The sequence below is a fragment of the Triturus cristatus genome, chromosome 8 (assembly GCF_964204655.1).
Source record: "Triturus cristatus chromosome 8, aTriCri1.1, whole genome shotgun sequence".
Lineage (NCBI taxonomy): Eukaryota > Metazoa > Chordata > Amphibia > Caudata > Salamandridae > Triturus > Triturus cristatus.
Genome location: NC_140591.1, coordinates 331,969,447 through 331,990,702, shown reverse-complemented (window position 1 = coordinate 331,990,702; position 21,256 = coordinate 331,969,447). Strand labels below are relative to the sequence as shown.

At 41.8% G+C, this 21,256-nt stretch overlaps 1 protein-coding gene across 3 annotated transcripts in view; it reads left to right on the top strand.

Annotated features, from left to right (window-relative positions):
• FLT3 (fms related receptor tyrosine kinase 3) overlaps positions 1–20,875 on the top strand; it is a 581,742-nt gene extending 560,867 nt beyond the window's left edge. For all 3 annotated transcript variants that reach the window (XM_085621634.1, XM_085621633.1, XM_085621635.1), the window contains 4 exons: positions 620–731; positions 820–919; positions 11,940–12,045; positions 19,207–20,875. In XM_085621634.1, the coding sequence (XP_085477760.1) occupies positions 620–731; positions 820–919; positions 11,940–12,045; positions 19,207–19,329 (441 nt within the window). In that variant the 3' untranslated portion in view covers positions 19,330–20,875. The remainder of the gene's footprint in view (positions 1–619; positions 732–819; positions 920–11,939; positions 12,046–19,206) is intronic.
• Positions 20,876–21,256: the final 381 nt, after the last annotated feature.

Genomic DNA, 21,256 nt, shown 5'->3' with positions numbered 1-21,256 from the left:
TGGCCTTGCTAATTAGGCGATAAAATTATCGCCGCTTTTCGGCCGAAAACGGCCGCAAAAGCGGCGATAATTTTTTATCGCCAGCTTGTAAATGTGCCCCATAAAATCTAATGCCCCAGCACCCTGGGTGATGGGGCATTAATTATTTTCTCTTTGTGACCACCAGTTTGTTCCTGGTGCCGATGGACTGGAGGAAGATCACATCAGACTGCCCACTCTAAATAGGCTGGGTGGTGTAATGTCCTTAAGCCAATGGTCCCTACACCACTGGCCCATTGACGTCAGTTTTCCGACAGCCAGACTCAAAATGGCAGTCTGAGGGTATGGCTGATAGGGCACTCCATCATGGATGTGACGGAGTACCGTGTCTGCCAAACTCTGAATCAGGCCCAAGGTCTCCTGACATGTTGGATTCTTGACAGCACGAGGACGCTTGCTGTGCAAAATAACATATTCAATGTTAGTGGTTGGTGAGAGGGTAGTGTTAATGCATTATGTATCTTGATGATAACGGTGCTGATACTCTGGGTGTTTCAAATGTTGTCATGATAAATACATATTTTCCAACATGTCTAAATCTTGCTTACACTGATATGCTATTTTATGTACTCTTCTCCAGGCTCGGCTGCCAGTCAAATGGATGGCCCCTGAAAGCTTGTTTGAAGGAATATATACCATCAAAAGTGATGTTTGGTCTTATGGAATAATGCTGTGGGAAATATTCTCCCTTGGTACAGTATGGTTCATATGACACGAGAAAATACCATTGTCTATGTGTAACTTAGCCTTAGCAGTGAATATGTACCTCATTATCTACAGGTGTGAACCCGTACCCAGGTATGCAAGTTGATGGAAACTTCTACAAACTCCTACGGAATGGCTTTAAGATGGATCAGCCGTACTATGCCACAGAAGAAATGTAAGAGGTTGTTGAACTCATATGGAATAGGACTGCTTGTGTTGTCAATGAAAACTATCAAGAGCGCGGTCACAGTTAGGAAACAAAGGTGCCAGGTATCACAGAGCCGGAAATGTTTTCCCATAAATGTGGGTGTCCTGAAAGTGTCCCCTAAACAGGCAGGCATATGGCTTCAACTAGCATATGTTTTGGCGATATGCATTTTATGAAAAGTAAAAGAAGCTAAACAAAGAAAAAAGCACTAGGCACGCAACTGTACTAAATAAAACCTTATTGCGTAAAGGTTTCTCCTTCTTGGCATTAAAGATGGCTTTGTGCAACCCCACTGTATAGCTGAAAAGTGCAAATATTTCACAGCTGCATTAGTTTCAGAGTAATGCAACAAATGTTTTAGGAATGGCATTGTTAAACTTGGTGAAATTCCCTCCAAAACTAAGACCTCCTTAAAGTGGGCGTTGAATGATGTCCTTTATATGTAGGTGAGCCAATGATCCGCCAGCGTCACATATTATAGACTGCCACTAGAGACATCCTCTTAAAGGGTGACTGGCCTTCTGCTGCAGGACCCATTTACATTATGAGGGGCAGCGCAAGGCAAGGAAGGGGCAACTGAGGGGGGAACAACAAAGTCATACATTTATACATACACGCACGCACACACCAAACATTCAAAAACATAAAACTTGCCTGCCCTGCGTCTTCCGGAGAGGAAATCCTCAGAGGTCCCAGGAGGGTTGGGACTGCTGCCTTCTCTCATTGGCTGATCTTAGGTCAGCCAATGAAGGCAGGAAGAAGTCCCTCACTCATCACAGAGTGGGATGGGTAGAGTGAGACTTACTGAGCCCATCCCACTCTGACACTCAGCCCTGGGCACTTCAGGGCTTAAAACTGAATTGCCCTGTTCCAAGGCAATCAGTGATGCTCCCTCTCGTCATGAAAGGGAGGGTCTCGATGCACTTTTGCCAGGGTGAGGAGGTCTCGCCCACAGGGCTATGAAATCCACAGCCTGGCAAGGTTCAGCTCAGTCAGCCAGGAGCCTCTGCACTTAGCACATGTCTAGCTCATGGCTGCCTAGCCTCAACAAGAAGAGTGTCTGTCGGGCCGACTTTTGTCAGCCTGACATTTCCCGAAGAAGGTGAGGGGCCGTGGCCATTTCGCCTGTATGGGCAGACAACAGCTGGGCACATTAGAAGAACCATGAACTCTCTGTATTTTAAAGGGACTAAAGGGAAAATGCATCAAAGTAAGGATTTGCGATTCCTTAATAGCGATTTTTAAGGAATCGCTATTAAGGACTTGCAATTCCTTATGCATGTAGGAATCACTAAATTAATTGCGATTCCTACACATTCCCTAATAGCGAATCGCAAATTGGGATTCACTATTAGGGAATGCCTTCCCATTCATTCTTATGGGCCTAGAGGCCCATAGGAATGAATGGGACAGCATTCGCAATTTGCGAGTCCCAAATAGGTACTCGCAAATTTCAAATGCAATTTCAAGGGTGCTAGAGGGCCTAAAGGCCACCCTGATGCACCTCCAAAAATGCATGTGTGTGCGCCACATGGCACTTAGAAAATTCAATTTTAAGCATTTTTCCAAGGAATTGCAAATTACCATCAACTTGAAGTTGATGGAAATTTGTGATTCCGTAATGCAAAGTCACAATCTCAGATTGCTTCTTGCATTGCATTTAAGGAATCGCAAATTGCGATTCCCTAAATGCATTCTCAAAATAGATAATCGCAAAATTTGCGATTACCTATTTTGCAAATTGCTTTTGGGTTGATGCACCCCAAATGGCAAAATACTGGTCGCAAAGGGGCAGATTCTGCGAATCAGCCCGATTCCGACTGGTATTTTGCTTGATGCACGTGCCCCATAGTGCTTGTGATATTCGTACAACGAGGAGTACATCATTCCAACTTCGTGTTTCACAGAAACACATGATGATTGTTTCTGTAAGGGAGTCAGCAAAAAGATCTTCTTCCAGTTCACTGCAGTATTCACAACAACATTGTGTACACTAACAGTCCATGCTGACACCCTCTTTAACACTTAGATCATACTATGTGCAGCTCAGGAAAGAGGGGTCAATCCTAAAAAAAAGTATATAGAAACAATTAGGACTATTAACTGCACCCACATCCCATCTAGGAATCCACCTAAAACTCCAATGTGAATCACCATCGCAAGCGAATGCCAAGAATGATTTCCTCATTAATAAACATGAGCACCATCTTCACAAATAAAGCTTTTCCATATCTGACTCCACACAAGGCAGAAAAGGCCAGATGAAATTACCATCAGGAGTCTGAAAAGGCATTCTAAATACTGAGGGTGTTAAAGCTGCAGTAGACATTACAGTCGGTCAGTCATGCTACTTCAAATGGCTCAACCAATGGTTGTGATGCTATTGACTGTGACTGGCCGCATAGTTGAAATCTGCTACCATGGTGCAGGTGGTTCATTCACAGACACTTGTACTATTTTCAATGGGCGTGCAATCCTAAAGATTCCCTTTGGAATGCTTTTCAGATGGACATGTAGCACGGAGTGGTGCGCACGGTCTGCGCAACTGTCTTCTAATGTTATCTGTACAGCACCTGGGAATCCTTAGCTCCAAGTACTGAAGTGATGCGCATGTTTCATGACCATATAAAGGAAATCAGAATTAGCCATATTCCTTCCCCCCTATAATATAAATAAGCGTGGGAAAAATGAAGGCTAAAAAAGTACCCACCAACACTGTAGCAACGACATAACTCTTCTATGCCCACAGAATCAATCAATAACACCACATTAATTGGCATTCAATTAGTATTATGATATACAATATTACCAACAAATCTCAAATGACTAATCTACAAAGTATTTAACCATTGTACTTCAACTAGAGCATACAAATAATCATAACCAAAAAAATAAAATATTATATTAAACAAATTATTTTACAAAAGATTTTTTCTGCTTCTAACAGTGACCTAACCACTAGAAATAATTTGAACAGTCCAATCACCAGAATTAAATTAAAAGCAAGGTGACTGTTGAACGGCAGAAGTCCTACCAAAGTGAAAATGACACAGCTTTGTATCCACTTTTTTACACCCGTAACAATGGACAATTGAAACCATCGCGGCACATACGGTGGGCAAAATATTGGTATCAGTGCAACTTCTTCAGGACCGTCCGATGAATGATGATACATTTGGATGCCTGAGTCTAGTCAGTCCTAAAGAGGTCTACCAGACAAAAAAGATGTGTATGAGCATTGAGTGAGAGTGATAGAAACAATAAAGCAATTATGCATCATTACATATTGCCTGTAAATAATGTCTGATATTCTGACGGTCTTAAAAGGGGTCAAACAACGATCCTGATACAATGTTTGAATTACAAATGACCTGTAAATGCTGTGTCAAAACAAACTGAACAACAATAGTTATCATGATCCGATTTTTGTGCTCAATACATTTCATGCTGAATAAGATATGTGAAATCAATAAATATCAAAGGCACATAAAAACAACCTCAGCAGCTCTGGTGTCCCCTGGATAACATCCTCACAATAATCACACAACAGTTCATGAATTTCCGGTTTCTAAATATTCAAAAAATAATATCAAATGTGGTATCAAAAGTTATCCCTTCTTGCTAAACAGGGTTTACTATATCAAGAAGTCATCAATTACATTACATACAATTGAAACATCAGTTTCAGTTGGTGCAAATGATCCTACTTGAAATTGAGAAGATGGCGCCTCGTAAGTGAAAATGTGCATAATTTAAGAATATACGTGAACCTAGGATGGAAACAAATTAATTGATAGTGTTATTCACTAACACTATCGCACGCTCACAGCCAGACTCCACAACGCAGAGATACAAGGAGCTGCCCTCGACTGGACCCAGTCCTTCCTCTCCGGCACAACCCAGAGGATCAGTCTCCCTCCCTTCCTCTCCGAACCCACTGACATCAACTGCGGAGTACCCCAAGGATCATCGCTCAGCCCGACGCTCTTCAACATCAACATGGCCCCCATCGCCGCCATCGTCAGACAGCATGGGCACAGCATAGTATCCCATGCAGACGACACCCAGCTCATCCTCTCGCTCACGAAGAACCCCGAAGACACCAGACTCTGCTTCAAGGATGGAATGAAGGACGTCGCAGCTTGGATGAAAGACAGCTGCTTGAAGCTCAACTCAGAGAAAACCGAGGTCCTCATCCTCGGCCCCTGCACCTCCGCCTGGGACAGCATTTGGTGGCCCTCCACCCTCGGGAAGCCACCCACCCCTACAGACCATGCGCGAAACCTCTGCATAATCCACGACTCCTCCCTCTCCATGAACCACCAGATCAACCCCGACGCCTCCACCAGCTTCAACTGCCTGCGCAACCTCCGCAAGACCTTCAAATGGATCCCCCCGATTGCAGAAGGACCATCACCCACGCGCTCATAACCAGCAGACTAGACTACAGCAACGCCCTAAACGCCGGAATAAACAGAACCCTTCTACACAAACTTCAAGCTATCCAGAACGCTGCAGCCAGACTCGTCCTCGGAACACCACGCCACAAACTTATGACCCAACACCTACGAGACCTCCACGGGCTCCCCGTCGACAAGAGGGTCACCTCCAAACTCCTCACCCACACCTACAAATCCCTCAACAACATTGGACCCAAATACCTCAACAAGAGAGTTTCCTTTCACGTACCCAAGAGGAACCTCCGCTCTGCCGACCTCGCCTTGGCAGAGGTCCCGCGCATCCGCAGGAACAGAACAGGCGGGAGAGCCTTCTCCTACATCGCAGCCAAGACCTGGAACAAGCTCCCTGTGAACATCAGATGCTCCCCAACCCTGCACACCTTCAGGAAGGACCTCAAGACCTGGCTCTTCGACTGATCCGTAACTGCCCCCGCCCCCACCAGCACCTTGAGACCTTCACGGGTTAGTAGCGCTTTATAAACCCCCTGATTGATTGATTCAGACCAGAACTGACCCTAACTACAGTAATCTACATCTACCATAAAAAGGAAGTGAAACTCCTTGGATATAGGCTAACTTTTGTCAGCCACCCATCCCACTGAGCCTCATATCATGATTATGGGACCAGCGGCTCAACATCTGTGCTCACCTCTTACAACACCTGCTCAGACATTAAGCGCTGAGAATATTTCCTCTTCCAAGCTTCCCACACTACTTATGTCTTTCAAAATATCTTTTACGTTGTTTGCTGTGTTTGCACAAAGTTTCAGCACATTTATTGTTGCATGCAAAGAGGAATGAGCAGATATTCATATGCCTTATGTGGAATTGGCCTCCCTGCACCAAAGAGGCTGCAGGGGCCGGTATCTCTCCCCTGCATCCAGGGTTTGTGCTCATCCGCTTCCGTACTCATTCGGGTCCGGTGATGGAAGAAAGTACGGTTTTGTGGTTCATTTTTCCCTTCGCCTCACCCTGCTGCTCTGCAATGATCTGTCATTGACACCGAAACCAACTGCACAGAGCCTCAAAGTCAGGAAACTGTGGAGGGCACTGTTGTGCTTTGCTATGCCACTGCCACCTTGTACTTAAAAACCATTCCAATGAGGCAAAGCGTGACACAGAATACACCAAAAACATGACTAGCAACTCTGTAGCAACCTGCATTCGGGTTTCATTCTAGTCACACCTCTAGAGGCATAGTTAGTGCTAAATTTCTGAACACTCCTAACACAGGTGAGTTTCTTCTTGTGGGGTAACCGGATTTAGCTCTAGTTGGTTGGACTAAATATCAAGGCAAAAAGGCACAGGCACCAGGGACGTCTTAGTAAACCTGGAAAGGTTAGTGCGAAGTTACGTGAGCATCAGTGCAGTGCACACACTCGATATACGGGTCCTTGCCCCTGGAATTTGATCTTCATGTTTTCTTTGTGCAGAAGAAAATACTGGGAGAGGTTCTTAAAGTATTTAAATCAGCATACATTCGCGACCAGTGCTAATGTTCTGTTTGGCACTGATCCATCACTGACAGGCAATAAAGGACCTCCCTTCATGCTACTACACTAATGGGAAACCAGCCGTGCTGAGGAGTGCTGATCAAACCTCCTCCCGTACAGCATCCTGTCAATCTATTTGAACACATCTGGGGAGGGCTTCATGTCTGTCTATGTTATGAAACAAAGGTTACTTATCTGTGACCATCTATTATGTTGTAGATTGCAGCGTCTAGCTGTTGCAGTCAGAATTACCACTTGTTATCCTCAAAGGTTAAAGTTCACAGGCATTGACAGTCAGAGGGTCTGACTGCAGACATCCGCATAATGCCACGATAATAAAGAGGTCCTGCTCCCTGTCCCATAGCTTAGATTGGTTCAGTGGCATAAGGAAACTTGAGGGGGTCCCTTTGCAAAGTAGATGGAGGGGGCCCCCCACGCTCCGGACCCAGTCTGAATCTCTCAGGCCAGGGGCACGCCGCCCCTGCACCATGCTGGAAGGGGGCTCCTGGAGCTAGGGGCCCCCTCTCCGCACGATAGGGGTTGCGGCCTATTGTTACGCCACTAGATTAGTTGTTTTTCGAAGCATGATTGATTCACATGCAGTACATCTGCAATAATTCTGCCTAAGAAAGACTGACATTGGTAGATTCTACACTGTACAGGCTGATGCCTCGTGCAAGGGCATTGGTATCCTCTAGGTGCAGTGGAACAACATGGGCAAGGATCAACAAGTGGCGTTTAACAGTTGTTGCCTCCAATCCAGAGAGGAGAACTATTTTATGAAACTAATATTTATTTTCACATGTATTAAAATATCTGAATTTATAGCAATTCGAAGATTGGAAGTCATTGATTAATTGAAGGTGTTAATTTTGTTGGTGATATAATGCCTTATTCCTTCATCCATATAATTATTAAAACAATCGATATATATCAGAATGAAAAAAGGATGTGTAATAAAAAAGAAAAATAAGAGAATCTCGTGAAATTGTTGCCTGGAATATAACAAAGTAAAACCTCATTTAAGGGCTTGCCATTTTAATTTCTAATGGGGAAGAAGGTAGATTTATTCAGCTCATGGAAAAAGCAGAGTAAAACATTAAAAACGAATTATAGAATATGATATAAAACACTATAAGATGGAAATGTGCACTTCTACTATGCCATTGACTACAGAATTTGTAATACTAAAATTAAGGCCCAATCCACCAGTTAAATGAACGCAGTATATCACTCGGGCACTAAAAATCAAGATTTTAAAAATAATACCACAGTAACTTGAATCCTAACAGGATCATTTATAAAGTTAATTATAATCACCGAGGCCCAAGATACGTGTTATATTCATCAGAAATTTCAAGAATCTTAACATTCGTTGCGTGGATTCACCCTTTAGGTAGGTTGCCAATGCCTTGTTACAAGCAGGAATGTTAAGGGTTCTAAACATCGGCCTTGCCCTTAACCAAACTTTTCTGTGCGGAGTAAGCTTTCCACAGATACACACAATGTGGATTAGTGAATTTGTAGGATAATTACATACGCGACATGTAGAGTCTGTAGGTCCCTTCAGCTACCATATCTATAGACTTTTAATGAAATCAGGAAAATTGCAGTTGCATCAGCTGGTGTGTTTGCGGCTTTGGAAGAGGCGAAGTGTAGGCAGTCACAATATGTCATGAGGTTTGCGTGACAAACTACCATGTGAGCATTTTTCCAGTTCATCTAAATCAGCCCAGGCGGAAAGGATGTGCCCTCACAAGTAATTTGGGGACAGAAGAGGCATCCCACAGATCCTTTGCATCCATATTGTGTAACGCCTGCTTGAGGTAAATGGTCCAGGCTGAACCTTCCTGCGTTAATTCTTGCCATATGAGGCTCTTGAGGAATCCCTTGTGGGCCGTCTTCACTTTGCTGCAATAAAATAGAAATCTAGCCATAAGCACAAGATTTTGTCTCAGGAGACTGAATTTTTGTTGAATTTGAGCTCACCTGGTGCTTGAGGGCAGATGGAAAATGTGTCTGTAGCAGATGCACTGTTGCCTGACCAGCCAAGAAGCAAGTTTGTTTGGCAGTGCGATGGCGCCATACGAATGCTAAAGAGATATATTTGTGTATTAAACAGATGAAAGCTTTAGGATCACAAATTATAGATCAGATGCCAAATATATGGGAACTGAAGCACTGGTATAAAACGGGACCCACTGCGATAGCTCAGTTGACTAATTTTTTTTTTGTAAACAGATTTTTATTGGTTGTCAAGGTAACATCATAGGAAAAACTGCCCAGAGGGCACAACAGATGATCAAACGGTGCAATTAAAGTCCAGTGCAGTTATCCCCCCACTCATTGTCCTAAGGTCCTTCTTCCCCTCCCAGTATCAATCCTCTCATCGGACAGGCAACAGGTACGCCCCCCACACCATTCCACCTCCCCTCCCCATGCCTAGCCTTATGTAAATATCACAGAGCACCTCCTCATAGTGGACATATAGCTCAGTTGACTAATGCTTAAAATATTGAGACCTGTGTCAAAGATCGAGGTTTCAGGTTAGAATCATAATGGAAGAGAAAAGAGGAGTGGCAAAATGGCCACATGGGTGGCTGGTGTTGAAATCATATGATGAACAAAAGCAGCTCCCCCTCTTTGAGGCCAACTACTCCCTGAAGAACAAGCAGAAACTATTGTTGCTTAGACTCAGAGAAATTCTGACTTTGGACTTCATGCCAAAGTGGAAGGAAGACGGTCAAAGGGAGGACTGGAAATATCACTAGTGTCACCAGACAGACGGACCACTGCATCACGTCCTTTGTATTTGCCAGGTCCTAGGCCATCAGCGGAGAACTTTGTTGAAGAAGGAATTTAATGAATTAGGGATTAGAACATGTAGGTCAGCAGTAGTTCAGTTACTGGACCCAAGGAATACAATGCTTAACACACGTCTTATGCAACTCCTTGACACCTTTAAGATGCTTGTCAAGGAGAATTCTCAGGTCCAGTCAGAGGCCAAAGTGGTTGGCCAAGAGAGGCTCCCCTAAGAGTCAATGGAATCCATCCAAGTTACAGTGGGCTGCTAGGGAGAACCTGCACTCATTGTCTCCCTATGCTGCAAGGCTGGATATCTGTCCCAGTAGCACTGAATATTTGCACTGTCATGGTGGGTTGCTAGGGAGTCCTAGGGTTATAGGCTCCCTAACCCGTCCTACCTGATCCCCTCGTGGCTGAGTTTCAGCACTTTACATGTAAATTTAGACGCAGCTTAGGGCTTTGTTAACCTTACATTATTGCATTGTCATGATGAGCTGCTAAAGAGAACCAGGGCTCATTGGTCCCTTATCCTGTCTTATTGGGTCTAGAGGTTACCATGACTGAATATCTGCACTGTTGCACTTTATGCGTTATCTTGCACACAAGTGTAATATGAAATGATAATTTGCTATATCCCTCAGTTCTATGTGCATATAGAATTTCACATGAATCTAAGGGGCATATCAACAACAACCGGCGATAATTATCGCTGAGCGCACTTAGCGCTCGGATAATTATCGCCGGCTAGCGCCAATTTTTATCGCTGAGATAGCGTGCTATTAGCAACGCTTATCTCATCAGCGATAAAAATCCTAGCGCTAACTGGCTAACGTAAGATTATCGCTGGAAACCCAGCGATAATCTCACATTAGCTTGTTGATAGGGACTCACAAACTTAGCCATGATATCCTCCTTCCATAGGATATCATGGCTAAGTCAGTTCTGAAGCAGGCGTAAGGAAAGTAGCGATAACAGGGGTTATCGCTACTTTTCCTGATGCTATGCTTCATAGCGTGGGGCTTGATGATAGGAGAAATGTCGCTTAGCGACATTTCTCCTATCATGTCAGGTCAGGAACGCCCACTTTGCATCTCATTCGAGATGCAAAGCTGGGCGTTAGAAATCCCCACGCTAAAGCAAGGTTTCACGCGTTAGCGTGACCTTGCTAATATAGCGATAAATTTATCGCCGCTTTTCGGCCGATAACGGCCGCCAAAGCGGCGATAATTTTTTATCGCCTCGTTGTAAATATGCCCCTAAATCTGGAGGTACCCTACTTTGGGTTCATTAACTGTTGGTCCTGAGGAGTAATGTACTGTGGAATTTCCCAAACAGTAGGCACCCAGCCCCTATAATAATAATGGCTATACAGGTGAGGGGACCTGGTCGATTAGAGTTGTTTTGAGGTGCTTGATTGTTTTAATTTTCTACCTGTTTATTTTTAACAATGCTTATGGTTTTAATGACTAATAAACAAGTACTACTACTACTGTCTACTGTTGTTAGTAGGTAAGGTTTGCATCAAAAACTGTGGGTGATTACACGGGAACACCTGTGCATCACTCATGGAATGCCCCTTTGATGCAGAGTAAAGCAAAGCAGCGTTTCACACTGGCTTACATTCTTTTTCTTACAAACCAACACAAATACCATTTTGCGGTTGCTTGCAAATCCTGCAAAGGATTTTGTTTTGAGTCTCTGTCATAAAAGTAATGCAAACCCAACGCAAAACTTTTGTAAATCTGGCTCGTAGTTTTGAAATTGGGTATGAAAATCGCAATGATATTTTTCAGGAGTTTACAGTAAAGTACTTCTCCACAAAGAAACATAGTTTACCGGTGGAGAACAATAGTGTGTATTTGCACCTTAGCCATAACTAAACCAGCTGATTGACAGACTGCTGCCAATCTGTCAGTTTAAAGTTAGATATGCACATGGAAATCTACGTTATTTGTAGATTTCCATGTTTACGCCATTGGATCTTAATGAATCACCCAAACATGAATACACCAACGACCCATTAAGTTACTAATTCCTTCCTGAATGATACACACAATTTTATATTGTTATCATCATAGAAACTTCACAAATAAATAGACAATATCATATTGTTCTAAGACCATCCTGCAATATGAAACTGAGTAATGCATATGCAGTTTACTTGATCTGTCACGGTTAATACAAATATAAATGCTGATATGTCTCATTATTTTTTGTCCACTACCACAGATACCTCGTGATGCAATCGTGCTGGTCTCATGCCAGCGACAGAAGACCCTCCTTCTCTCAGCTTGTTTCCTTTCTTGGATGCCAGCTGTCAGCCATTGAAGCAGTGGTATGTTACTAAATAAGCACTGTATTTTCTCCAATATAGAATTTAGACACATAGACGTACTAGTGTTAATAAGTCTCTCTATTGTAATGTTCATTACCTTGTGGTTAACTAACTTTGAGTTACAAATGCGATTATTAAAGTATATAAGAAAGTATTCATGTTCAATACAATTTTCAGAGCTCCTCTTCTTCAGGGTGTTTTTGCAAGTCAATGTTATGACTTTGTTTCATAATTGCTAAAGAAACCTGGAATCTTAATACTGAAAACAGTAGCCACCAAAATGAATTTGTGGGTGATAAAAAGCACACACAAAAAGAGACAACCTTTGTTTGTAATGTATGTTTGCCGAACAAAAACAATGTTAATCAAAAACCCTGGAAAAACTATTTTGTGTTAAGAAAAAATTTAAAAATTGCCATGTTCCAAGAAATTATTGTGGTAAAATATGAATGCTAAAGTATTCATAAATATATCATTTGTGCCCTGATGACGAACCTACAGGGAATTATTTCTGTAAAATGAGTGGTCAAGACAGATCAATCCGCCGATACACTTCTAGATAATGCGGTTTTCACTCAAGAGCAAATTTTAAACTACTGTTCAACTGCAGTTTAAGAAGGTCTCTCCATGACTCAATTTTATGACCCTCTGGACATTCTAAATAGTCCTTACACACAGAAAACACAAGGGACTCCGGGGCTAGATGCCACTTTCGAACCACCTGCATGTAATGTGGTTAAAAAAACACGCCCAAAAAGGGCAATTTCCAAATATGACGTTATTTTCGGTTACAAATTGCCTATTTCAAATTTATAAAAGTTGAACCAACTTCGGTAAAAGTGAACAAAGGAAAATGTGCATAATGGACATATGTGGCCTGATAGGGTGGAAGAAAGCCTTGCGTGTTCCTACCGCAGCACAAACTTTGCCTATTTTCATATGGCCTACTCGCCCACAGAGAAGGTCTGGGCATGCCGTGAAGTTAGCATGTGACCTGCTACCGCCTCATTGTTCCGCATAGCAGAACCATTGTAGCCCATTGCGGACCTCTGTGAAAGGAGGACACCTAGGGGCAGATTTACAAATATTTTGCTCTGGGTCTGTGTCACAAAAGTGAGGCAAACCAGAGCAAATTTTTTTTTTACTTTCAGAACGTTTCCTCAAAATAGCATTTGTGTTGTTTTTCATTACTCTGCTTTCAAGGGGTGTTCCTGGGGTAGTACATGGGCATTCCCATGCAACCAGCCATGTTTTTTTGAGCAAAGCCCTACCTACTAACAATAATAGGGTCTTCGAATCAAAAAACAAAACAACTTTGAAGCAGGCGTTAAAAAGATAAATGCTTTGGGCCCGATTCCCAGAATTAACTTAAGACAAAATCCTAAACTTACTACTTTTGGTATTCACAGAATGCACTTACTACTATTGGTATTCACAGAATGCACTTACTACTTTTGGTATTCACAGAATGGATTTACAACTACTAACTTTACGTCCGCACTCGGGCCGGAAATTCCGGCCCGGAGGCGAAGCTTCTGGGCCGGAGGCGGGGCTTCCGGGCCGGAGGCGGAGCTTCTGGCCCGGAGGTGGAGATTTTGGCCATGGCTAAATCTCCGCCACTGGCTGGAATTCCCACCTCTGGGCCAGAAGCTCCGCCTCTGGGCCGGAAGCCCCGCCTCCGGCCCGGAAGCCCCGCCTCCGGCCCAGAAGCTTCGCCTCCGGGCTGGAATTTCCGGCCCGAGTGCGGATGTAAAGTTAGTAGTCGTAAATCCATTCTGTGAATACCAAAAGTAGTAAGTGCATTCTGGGAATACCAAAAGTAGTAAGTGCATTCTGTGAATACCAAAAGTAGTAAGTTTAGGATTTTGTCTTAAGTTAATTCTGTGAATCGGGTCCTTTAATTTCTCCTAACCTTTCCGTCTTTGCACGTGTGCTGCAACGGACAGCACACATCCGAATTTGGAAAACTTTCAAGCTTGTTTTTTTACTGGAAAGGCCCCCTTCCAATGCAAAACCTATGCTAGGCATCACACACACACCCTTGCACTATGGCACAAAGGCGTGTGCTTGGCACTCTGCAATATAATTGTGCACCAGCGCTATGCATGTAGGTACGGCTCTTTCCTGCTCTCTCAATGTCATGCAATGCAGCACAGCAACTTTGGGTGCTGCGCTACGTTCAGTGACATGCTTCTAGAACTGTGTGCTAGTGTGAAGAAAGGGAGGCACTGGGCCAAAATGGACCCCTGTAGGAAGGTTTTCTTTACCCTAGTTGATCAGTCAAAGAGTGTCCATGTAAGCTCACATTACCTACTAGCCTGGTTCCCCTAGGAAGTCTGGATCCGTGGATGAGAGGTTGCTTAGTTCAAAATGGGCACTAAAGCCTCTCACTACCAAGAAAGAGGGATGATATAGAATCAGGTAACAAGGTGCATACTAGAATCACGTAACATAGTGCATGCCTTTAATCAAATGGTTGTGCTACTTTACCCCAGTAAGAGTTTTATATTATTTTTGGGGGGACGGGGATACGCAATGTAATAGTACTCCCTATGTAATTACTGCGCTGTAATGATTCCCACTGTAAGCACCTGTGAAGTAACAACTAAAGTTCCTGTTGGGGGGTATACTGGCAGTTGACACACAGAGTCAACAAAGCTTAGCTGAAAAAATGAGAGTTCCAGCCTAGGGCAGTCAAGAAGAATACTTAAAAGAGAGCACTAATAGTTTGGGAAGAGTACATGTGAGTGTTGCAGGGATTCTGCACATGCACAGAACTATGATCAGGATTATGGGGCCTCGGTGTATAGGGGCTAAACCTTCCCACCACCTTAGTGCCCATGAGTCAAGGACTGACTAGCTATAGTGTCTAATTTGGCCTTCTACACACTGACGAAGAAACAAATGATTAGACACCCCAGAACACAAGACTCACAGATCTCTCAGGAATCGCGGTAACAAGACACACCTTTTTGCTTATACTCTCATACTTGTCCACAATGAGAACTGACCGAGACACAAGTATAGTTTAAAACGTTTATTTTAACTATCGTGCTCTAACATGCAGTATTCGAGCCACAGCAAGCAGAAAAATGCATAATACCAAAATTGTTAGCATTGCTGCTAGGCCATAGATCATAAAGGGAGATGTCATCATATAAAGACAAAGGAGAAAGGACTACAGTGCCTAACCTCCCTCTCCTTAGCTAGCGAAAGTATTATTATATAATGGAAGATCTCCAGGCTTTGTCAGCAGACCCCATACCTTAGACTATATATGGTATTTCTACATCGTAGGTGTGTGTAGCTCTTCTCCCTGGAAAGGTTCCTCTCCAAGTGTCCGTCACCTAAACGTGTATTCCCATCCTATCCAAGTGCGAGTCCCCAGCAGAAGCTGCACTAGTATATATTTTGTCTAGTTGCTCGGGCCTGACCAGAACAGAATAACAAAGGGAATTGTTTATCGACCTTATTCACAATGTTCCGAAAAAAATCCAGGAATAAGCATAGAACGAACAAAGCAGACCGTTCTCATGTAAATGACATAAACAGAGCTGTGCAAAAGCAAAGCCATGTAGTAACGTGTACAAAAGCTGCATCATGGCTGCAGCGCTCAAGCTAACTTAGTGATGTCGACAATGTCCCTATCGGCCGCGTGACAAGAGGAAGTAATGCAAGGTTTCTTTGGTGGTGGTGGAGAGTACCAAAGGGAGATCACAAATATGGGGTAAAAAAATACCGAAAGGAGTGGAAGAAAACAATAATGGAGCACATTGTATGTCGATGGGCAAGAGAATGTACCTGTAGAGGAATGGAGGAGAGAGTACCCGAGGGGATGTGAATGTAAAATTACCTGCGAGAAATGAAGGAGAGTATCAGCGGAAGGATAAAGGATTGTAAACCGATTCATACAACATGAGGGTGCCCAACAACATTCTAGGTGTTTAGAGTTCTTCATGTAAAGAACATCACAGGTCAGCTTATCAGTAAGTTGCACTGTCACTTTTAGATATGGGAGAATGGCAGAAGTCGAGGACCCGAAAGATCATTGATTGGGAGCTGCTGGTTCTGTTCCCCTCCTGCTCATAGCTGCAAAGTTTTCAGTTTCCTTACGCATGGCATTTCCATATTTGCAGTGCTCCTACGTATGATATTTCAGTGCCTTACATATGATCCTTTAAGTGACACAATAGCATAAGCCGATCACAGCAGTCATGAAAAACCCTCTATTGCCAATGCAATGGTCTAGTAAAGTAGCTGTGACAACCCAGAAGTGGCTATGTAAGATATAAAATGGACAATGCTCAGATGGAGCAGAACATCACTCCAGTGTGCACGAGCTCAAGTCTATACAGCCTAGGACAGTTACATACTGTAGTGAAGGAATGGCATATCAAAACTATAGGGATTAATGATCTATCTCCTGTGTACTACAAACAGGCAGAGAGTATGATATGCCAGATAAGAATTTTAACAACAGCAACAAAGAAAAAAGAGTTGGAAACAAGTACAAGACTGTGTGCCTTATTTAGAGCTTGACAAATGGAATGCTCCATCACAAATGTGGCAGATGTACCATTTTTGCCGCATTATTCCCTGAGGCAATTTTTATGTGGTAGACGGGATATCCCATAAGTATCCCATTCAACACATTTTCTTAAAAGCCCTCAATCTTTTTACTTCTATTTCTTCAGTGTACCATTTTATATGACATTTGAAGTGTTCGGTCAAAAGGTATGCTACACCACAAAATGACAAATTACAAAAAGCTGATTACTGGGGAGATGGAGAAACATAAGAAAGAAAGAAGAAGCAAATCTAGATCATGCTTGCAGTTATGGTACAAGTAGCATTACAAACTACAGTGAACATGTGAAACATTTGAGAGATTAGCAACAGAAAAGCAACTGAGAGGAGGCTGGTGCACGCAGAGAGGGGACAAAACCTGACAACTACAAAAAAGTGTATTGAAAAAAGTAAAGCAAAATAGCAAATTCTCAGGTTTATTGTAGTGATGCCACTGGGTCAGGGGCAAATCCCTAATCAGCCCACAATAATGAAGCGAAGATAATAATGACGAGGCTAAGACTTAATTTAAAATTAAATACTATGCAGAATGGGGCAACAGCCACTACCATGCTCTACATACATCTGCCTTTCTTGACTATTGTACTCATCTTTGTCGACAAAGTGCCGACAGGAATCAAGAAGCCAACCTCTTTAAAAAATTGCTTTTAATATAAGGGAGTCCCTTTGGTTATTTGTATGTGGACAGTACTCTCCAATACATCTTGCAAATATTGCTTTCCCTTCTAAAACCCAGAGCAAGATATGGCGAAGAAAAACTAGTCCAATTTCTGGTGGCATTATAGATCAAGGAAGGGTACCGTAACCAATACGAACAACGCTGCTGTACAGTAAAGATGGCAACATTAGGAATTTGGGAATAGGAAATATCCCACGGGCCTATAAAAGAATTTGACTGTCAGGACATGTCCATTGATTTCAATGTAATTATGCAAATGATAGATGGCACCTGTTCCACTTCTACCTACATAGAAGGATAAACATAGAAAAAAAAATACTTACATGATGGTACACATTACAAATGCACATTTAGCCACTGCCAAATGGAAATTAAAATGTTTTTAAGAGAGGCTTCTAAAATTATATTTGGTAATGTAAATATTCTATTACTAAGGAGTAATGTATCACAGCAGTAAATAAGGGTGGTGGAGAGGAAAAAAGTGACAATGAAGAGATAGTATCAGAGAATGAATGCTCATTGGCTGTTGTCATTTTGAGCTGGATCAGGTTGGGGTCACGTAACACCTCCACTGTTTCTTTCATTTCCTATACAAGACATATTCTTCTGATGCTCAAATCCCTTCTGTTTATTGGTTCTACAGTAAGGACTTGGAGAATTAAAGTTGTGTTTGGGATTTCCAAACTTTGCAGGAGATCCCCTAACTCCAACAGCCAATAGTCATTGGGTCCGATTCACATAGGTAAACTGAGATGAAAGTCTAACTTTCCGACTTTCGGTATTCACAAAGGGCATTTAAAAGTAGTGAAGTTAAACTTTTGTCTCAGTTTTGGTCTCAGTTAAACTTAAGACCAAAACTTATGTTTATCTGAGACAAAAGTCTAACTTCACTACTCATAAATGCCCTTTGTGAATACTGAAAGTCTGAAAGTTAGACTCTCATCTCAGTTTACCGTTGTGAATCGGGCGCATGATTTCTCAGGGCAGAAGAGTTCTTGTATGAGTGTTTAGCTCATCAAATCCAGGATTTTGTTTTGCAGTTTATCATTCTATTTATATTATCATAAAATCCGATTAGTCTCAGAATGCAAAGCAAAACCCTGGATGAATGACCTGCTCATGCAGGCGCCTGGGAAACGCGAGAGCTCTGGAACTTCATTAAGGCCTTTAAGCATTTCCAAGAGTAGAGTGAAAAGGGCCTTACTAGACTTGACCATCTCTCTGTACTTGCTTCCTTTATGCACCTACAGCTACATGCTGCTTTCAAGGGGTGTGGGCTACTTATTCCAATACCAGGAGTCACTGTGTACTGGTAGCCAAAGTCAAACATTATATGAAGTGTAACCCCGGTTCTTGGAAATATGCTTTATTTTCTACTGTTGAGGATATGCCAGATTTAGTAGACAACACTGGCTGTTTACAGCATGTCACATGACATAGGCATTTCAATGCGTATACTCAGAATGTCTTTGTCCTTACAACTTTATGCCATTGCAAAGTAAATTATTTTTGTCTAAGAGGCAAAAAGGTGAATTTTAGTAAATTCCTAATCTGCAAAAAGACTAATTATAAAAAAACAGATATGTCGAATTGATTTGTAAAAAACAATAATAATCACTTTGCTTCAGAAACGAATTGATTAGTGGTGAAGACAGATATATTCATAATAAAAATTATCAATTTCCAATCTGCCCATATTACCTCTACAACTGATTTTAACACCAAGACCATCTTTATGAAACAAAGTCAAAATGATTTGTCCAGGCCGTCTCCTTACCCTACTATGAATGTTAATATGGATGTATACAAAATGCCATAAACCGCCTTACATTTTTAGGTTGGAAGACTTTGGTTTACTTTTCAACAAAATAACCAGTTTCCCTTTCACGTGTTAGGTTTTTCAAAAGAAAGACCACCGATTTTGTCGGACGCCCTCCGAGTACAAAAACATTAAAAATTGCAGTACTGATGATGGGCCCGCGTCCACCTACCGGTCAGAAGAGGATGGAAACTTATAAGACAGAAGATGTGCAGTGACCCTTTCTTGCACTATGTGCTCCTTGAACATTGCATCCATTGAAAACATTTCCTGCTGCTGCTATACCAATTCTACTGACATGGAAGAGTCATTTTGAAGCTGTCAAGAGTGCAACCGCACTTCATTTTCACGAGATACTTTGCAGTTTTGCCCTAAATGTCCAGTATGTTATGTGATGTTTTTCATCTAATAGGTTTAAGGGGTTCTTAGTGTAATTATAATTGATGAGATACATCCAGGGATGCATTGGGATACAGCTGCAGCTAGATTTTAAACTCTTATAGTATCCATCCCCACACATCTGCTGTAAACCAGCCACACATCGGCATGGGTGGTTTAGGTGTCAGGCCCAGCTAAGCATCTTATATCATGCAAACAAACACATGCAATAATCTAACCCCAAATACTCAGCGGACAAGCCCCTGGAGGCATTGGTAAAGCTGGCCGACTTGATATTTGCCCTATGCAATGCTTAATTTAAGCTGGTGGTCTCCGGTGCCTTTAATTGCCCGCACCAGCACTTGACAGTCTGCCACAGGTTTGCGCTGTTTGTCTAATTTAGAGATGAACACAACTGAGGGTTATTACTTCAATATACATAAAAATGACTAACACCTGTCGCCCAAGCCATTCTTATAGCTTTGGGGGAATGGAATAATCAGAATTGTCACACTTGGAGAAGTGTGAGGATTAGTATGTGTGTTGGTACTGCCTTTGGTAGCGCCGGAAGGGCACTGGGTGGTGCAAGCAGAAGTGGCCTCCTGCTGAAGGCATCAGTATGTTTATTTACATATTAAGCACTGGCCCCATAGGGTTAATACTTGGTGGGCCCTGGATACAGTAAAGGACCAAAGATGAATAATCAAGTGCACTTCTCAGCAATACTCTTGGTATTGTCAGCACACCATGAACCACTGGGCCGAAACATCAAGAGGCCAATAGCATGCTTTTACACGGTCAGATAAAAAGGTCACAACTGTTGTAGGCTTTTAGGGAGAGGGAAATAACATTTTGTAATTCTTGGCATTATTGATATAAGAGTTTATTTTAAAATTCAAAGATTGTCAGGAATATTTCATTTGATATGGGTCATTATATTTTTATAAAGATATATGTAGCGATTTTGTTTAATTTACTGTTTGCTGATTATTCAAGAATATTTTAAATGGAAATAGTACAATTATATGCCTTAGACTTTACTCAATCTGTCGAGAAATGTAAATTGGAAGCACAGTTATTAGATAACATGTTCAGAGAATGCAGCTAACTGTAAAACATAAAGTTTTAAATTTACAAAAAAATATTTGTGAAGCGTGTTAAAACGTCTGTTCTGAAATTATTCAAATGAGAATCTTCACTTTGTAAATACCAAACATAGTTATTTGTAACAAATTTCAAATGAATTTCGATAATCAGTTCTGTGTATTATTTTATTTGTACATGAAATTTATGTTTAATATAAGTAAAGTTCACAGTTTTCCTTTTTTACTGATTTTGACAGCTAAATAAAGAAAGGAAAACATCTATTTTCGTGTTTGTATTTACTATTAAATATGAATAACTACAGAGAATAGGTCTAATTTTGGAGGATTCTAACTACTATCAATCACAAGTGCCAGGTTAATTGGTGTGCAGATTGATAGGTAGAGGAGTTAAAAATAGAAAAATAATTTTCTAGTTAACAATAAATAACTAAAGATGTACAGTTGTGCATGCTGTTCTACACTGCAAATGCTTTCAGATGTCTGTCATATACTGTATATAGCTAACACCTGTTTGACATTCAAATGTGAGTATGCATTTATTGTTTTAGAAATTTAGAAATATACCAATTGCATCTTAATTTTTACACTAAACCCAATATAAAAATAGGTAGATGCAGATAAAATGAGTAAAAATAAATATGG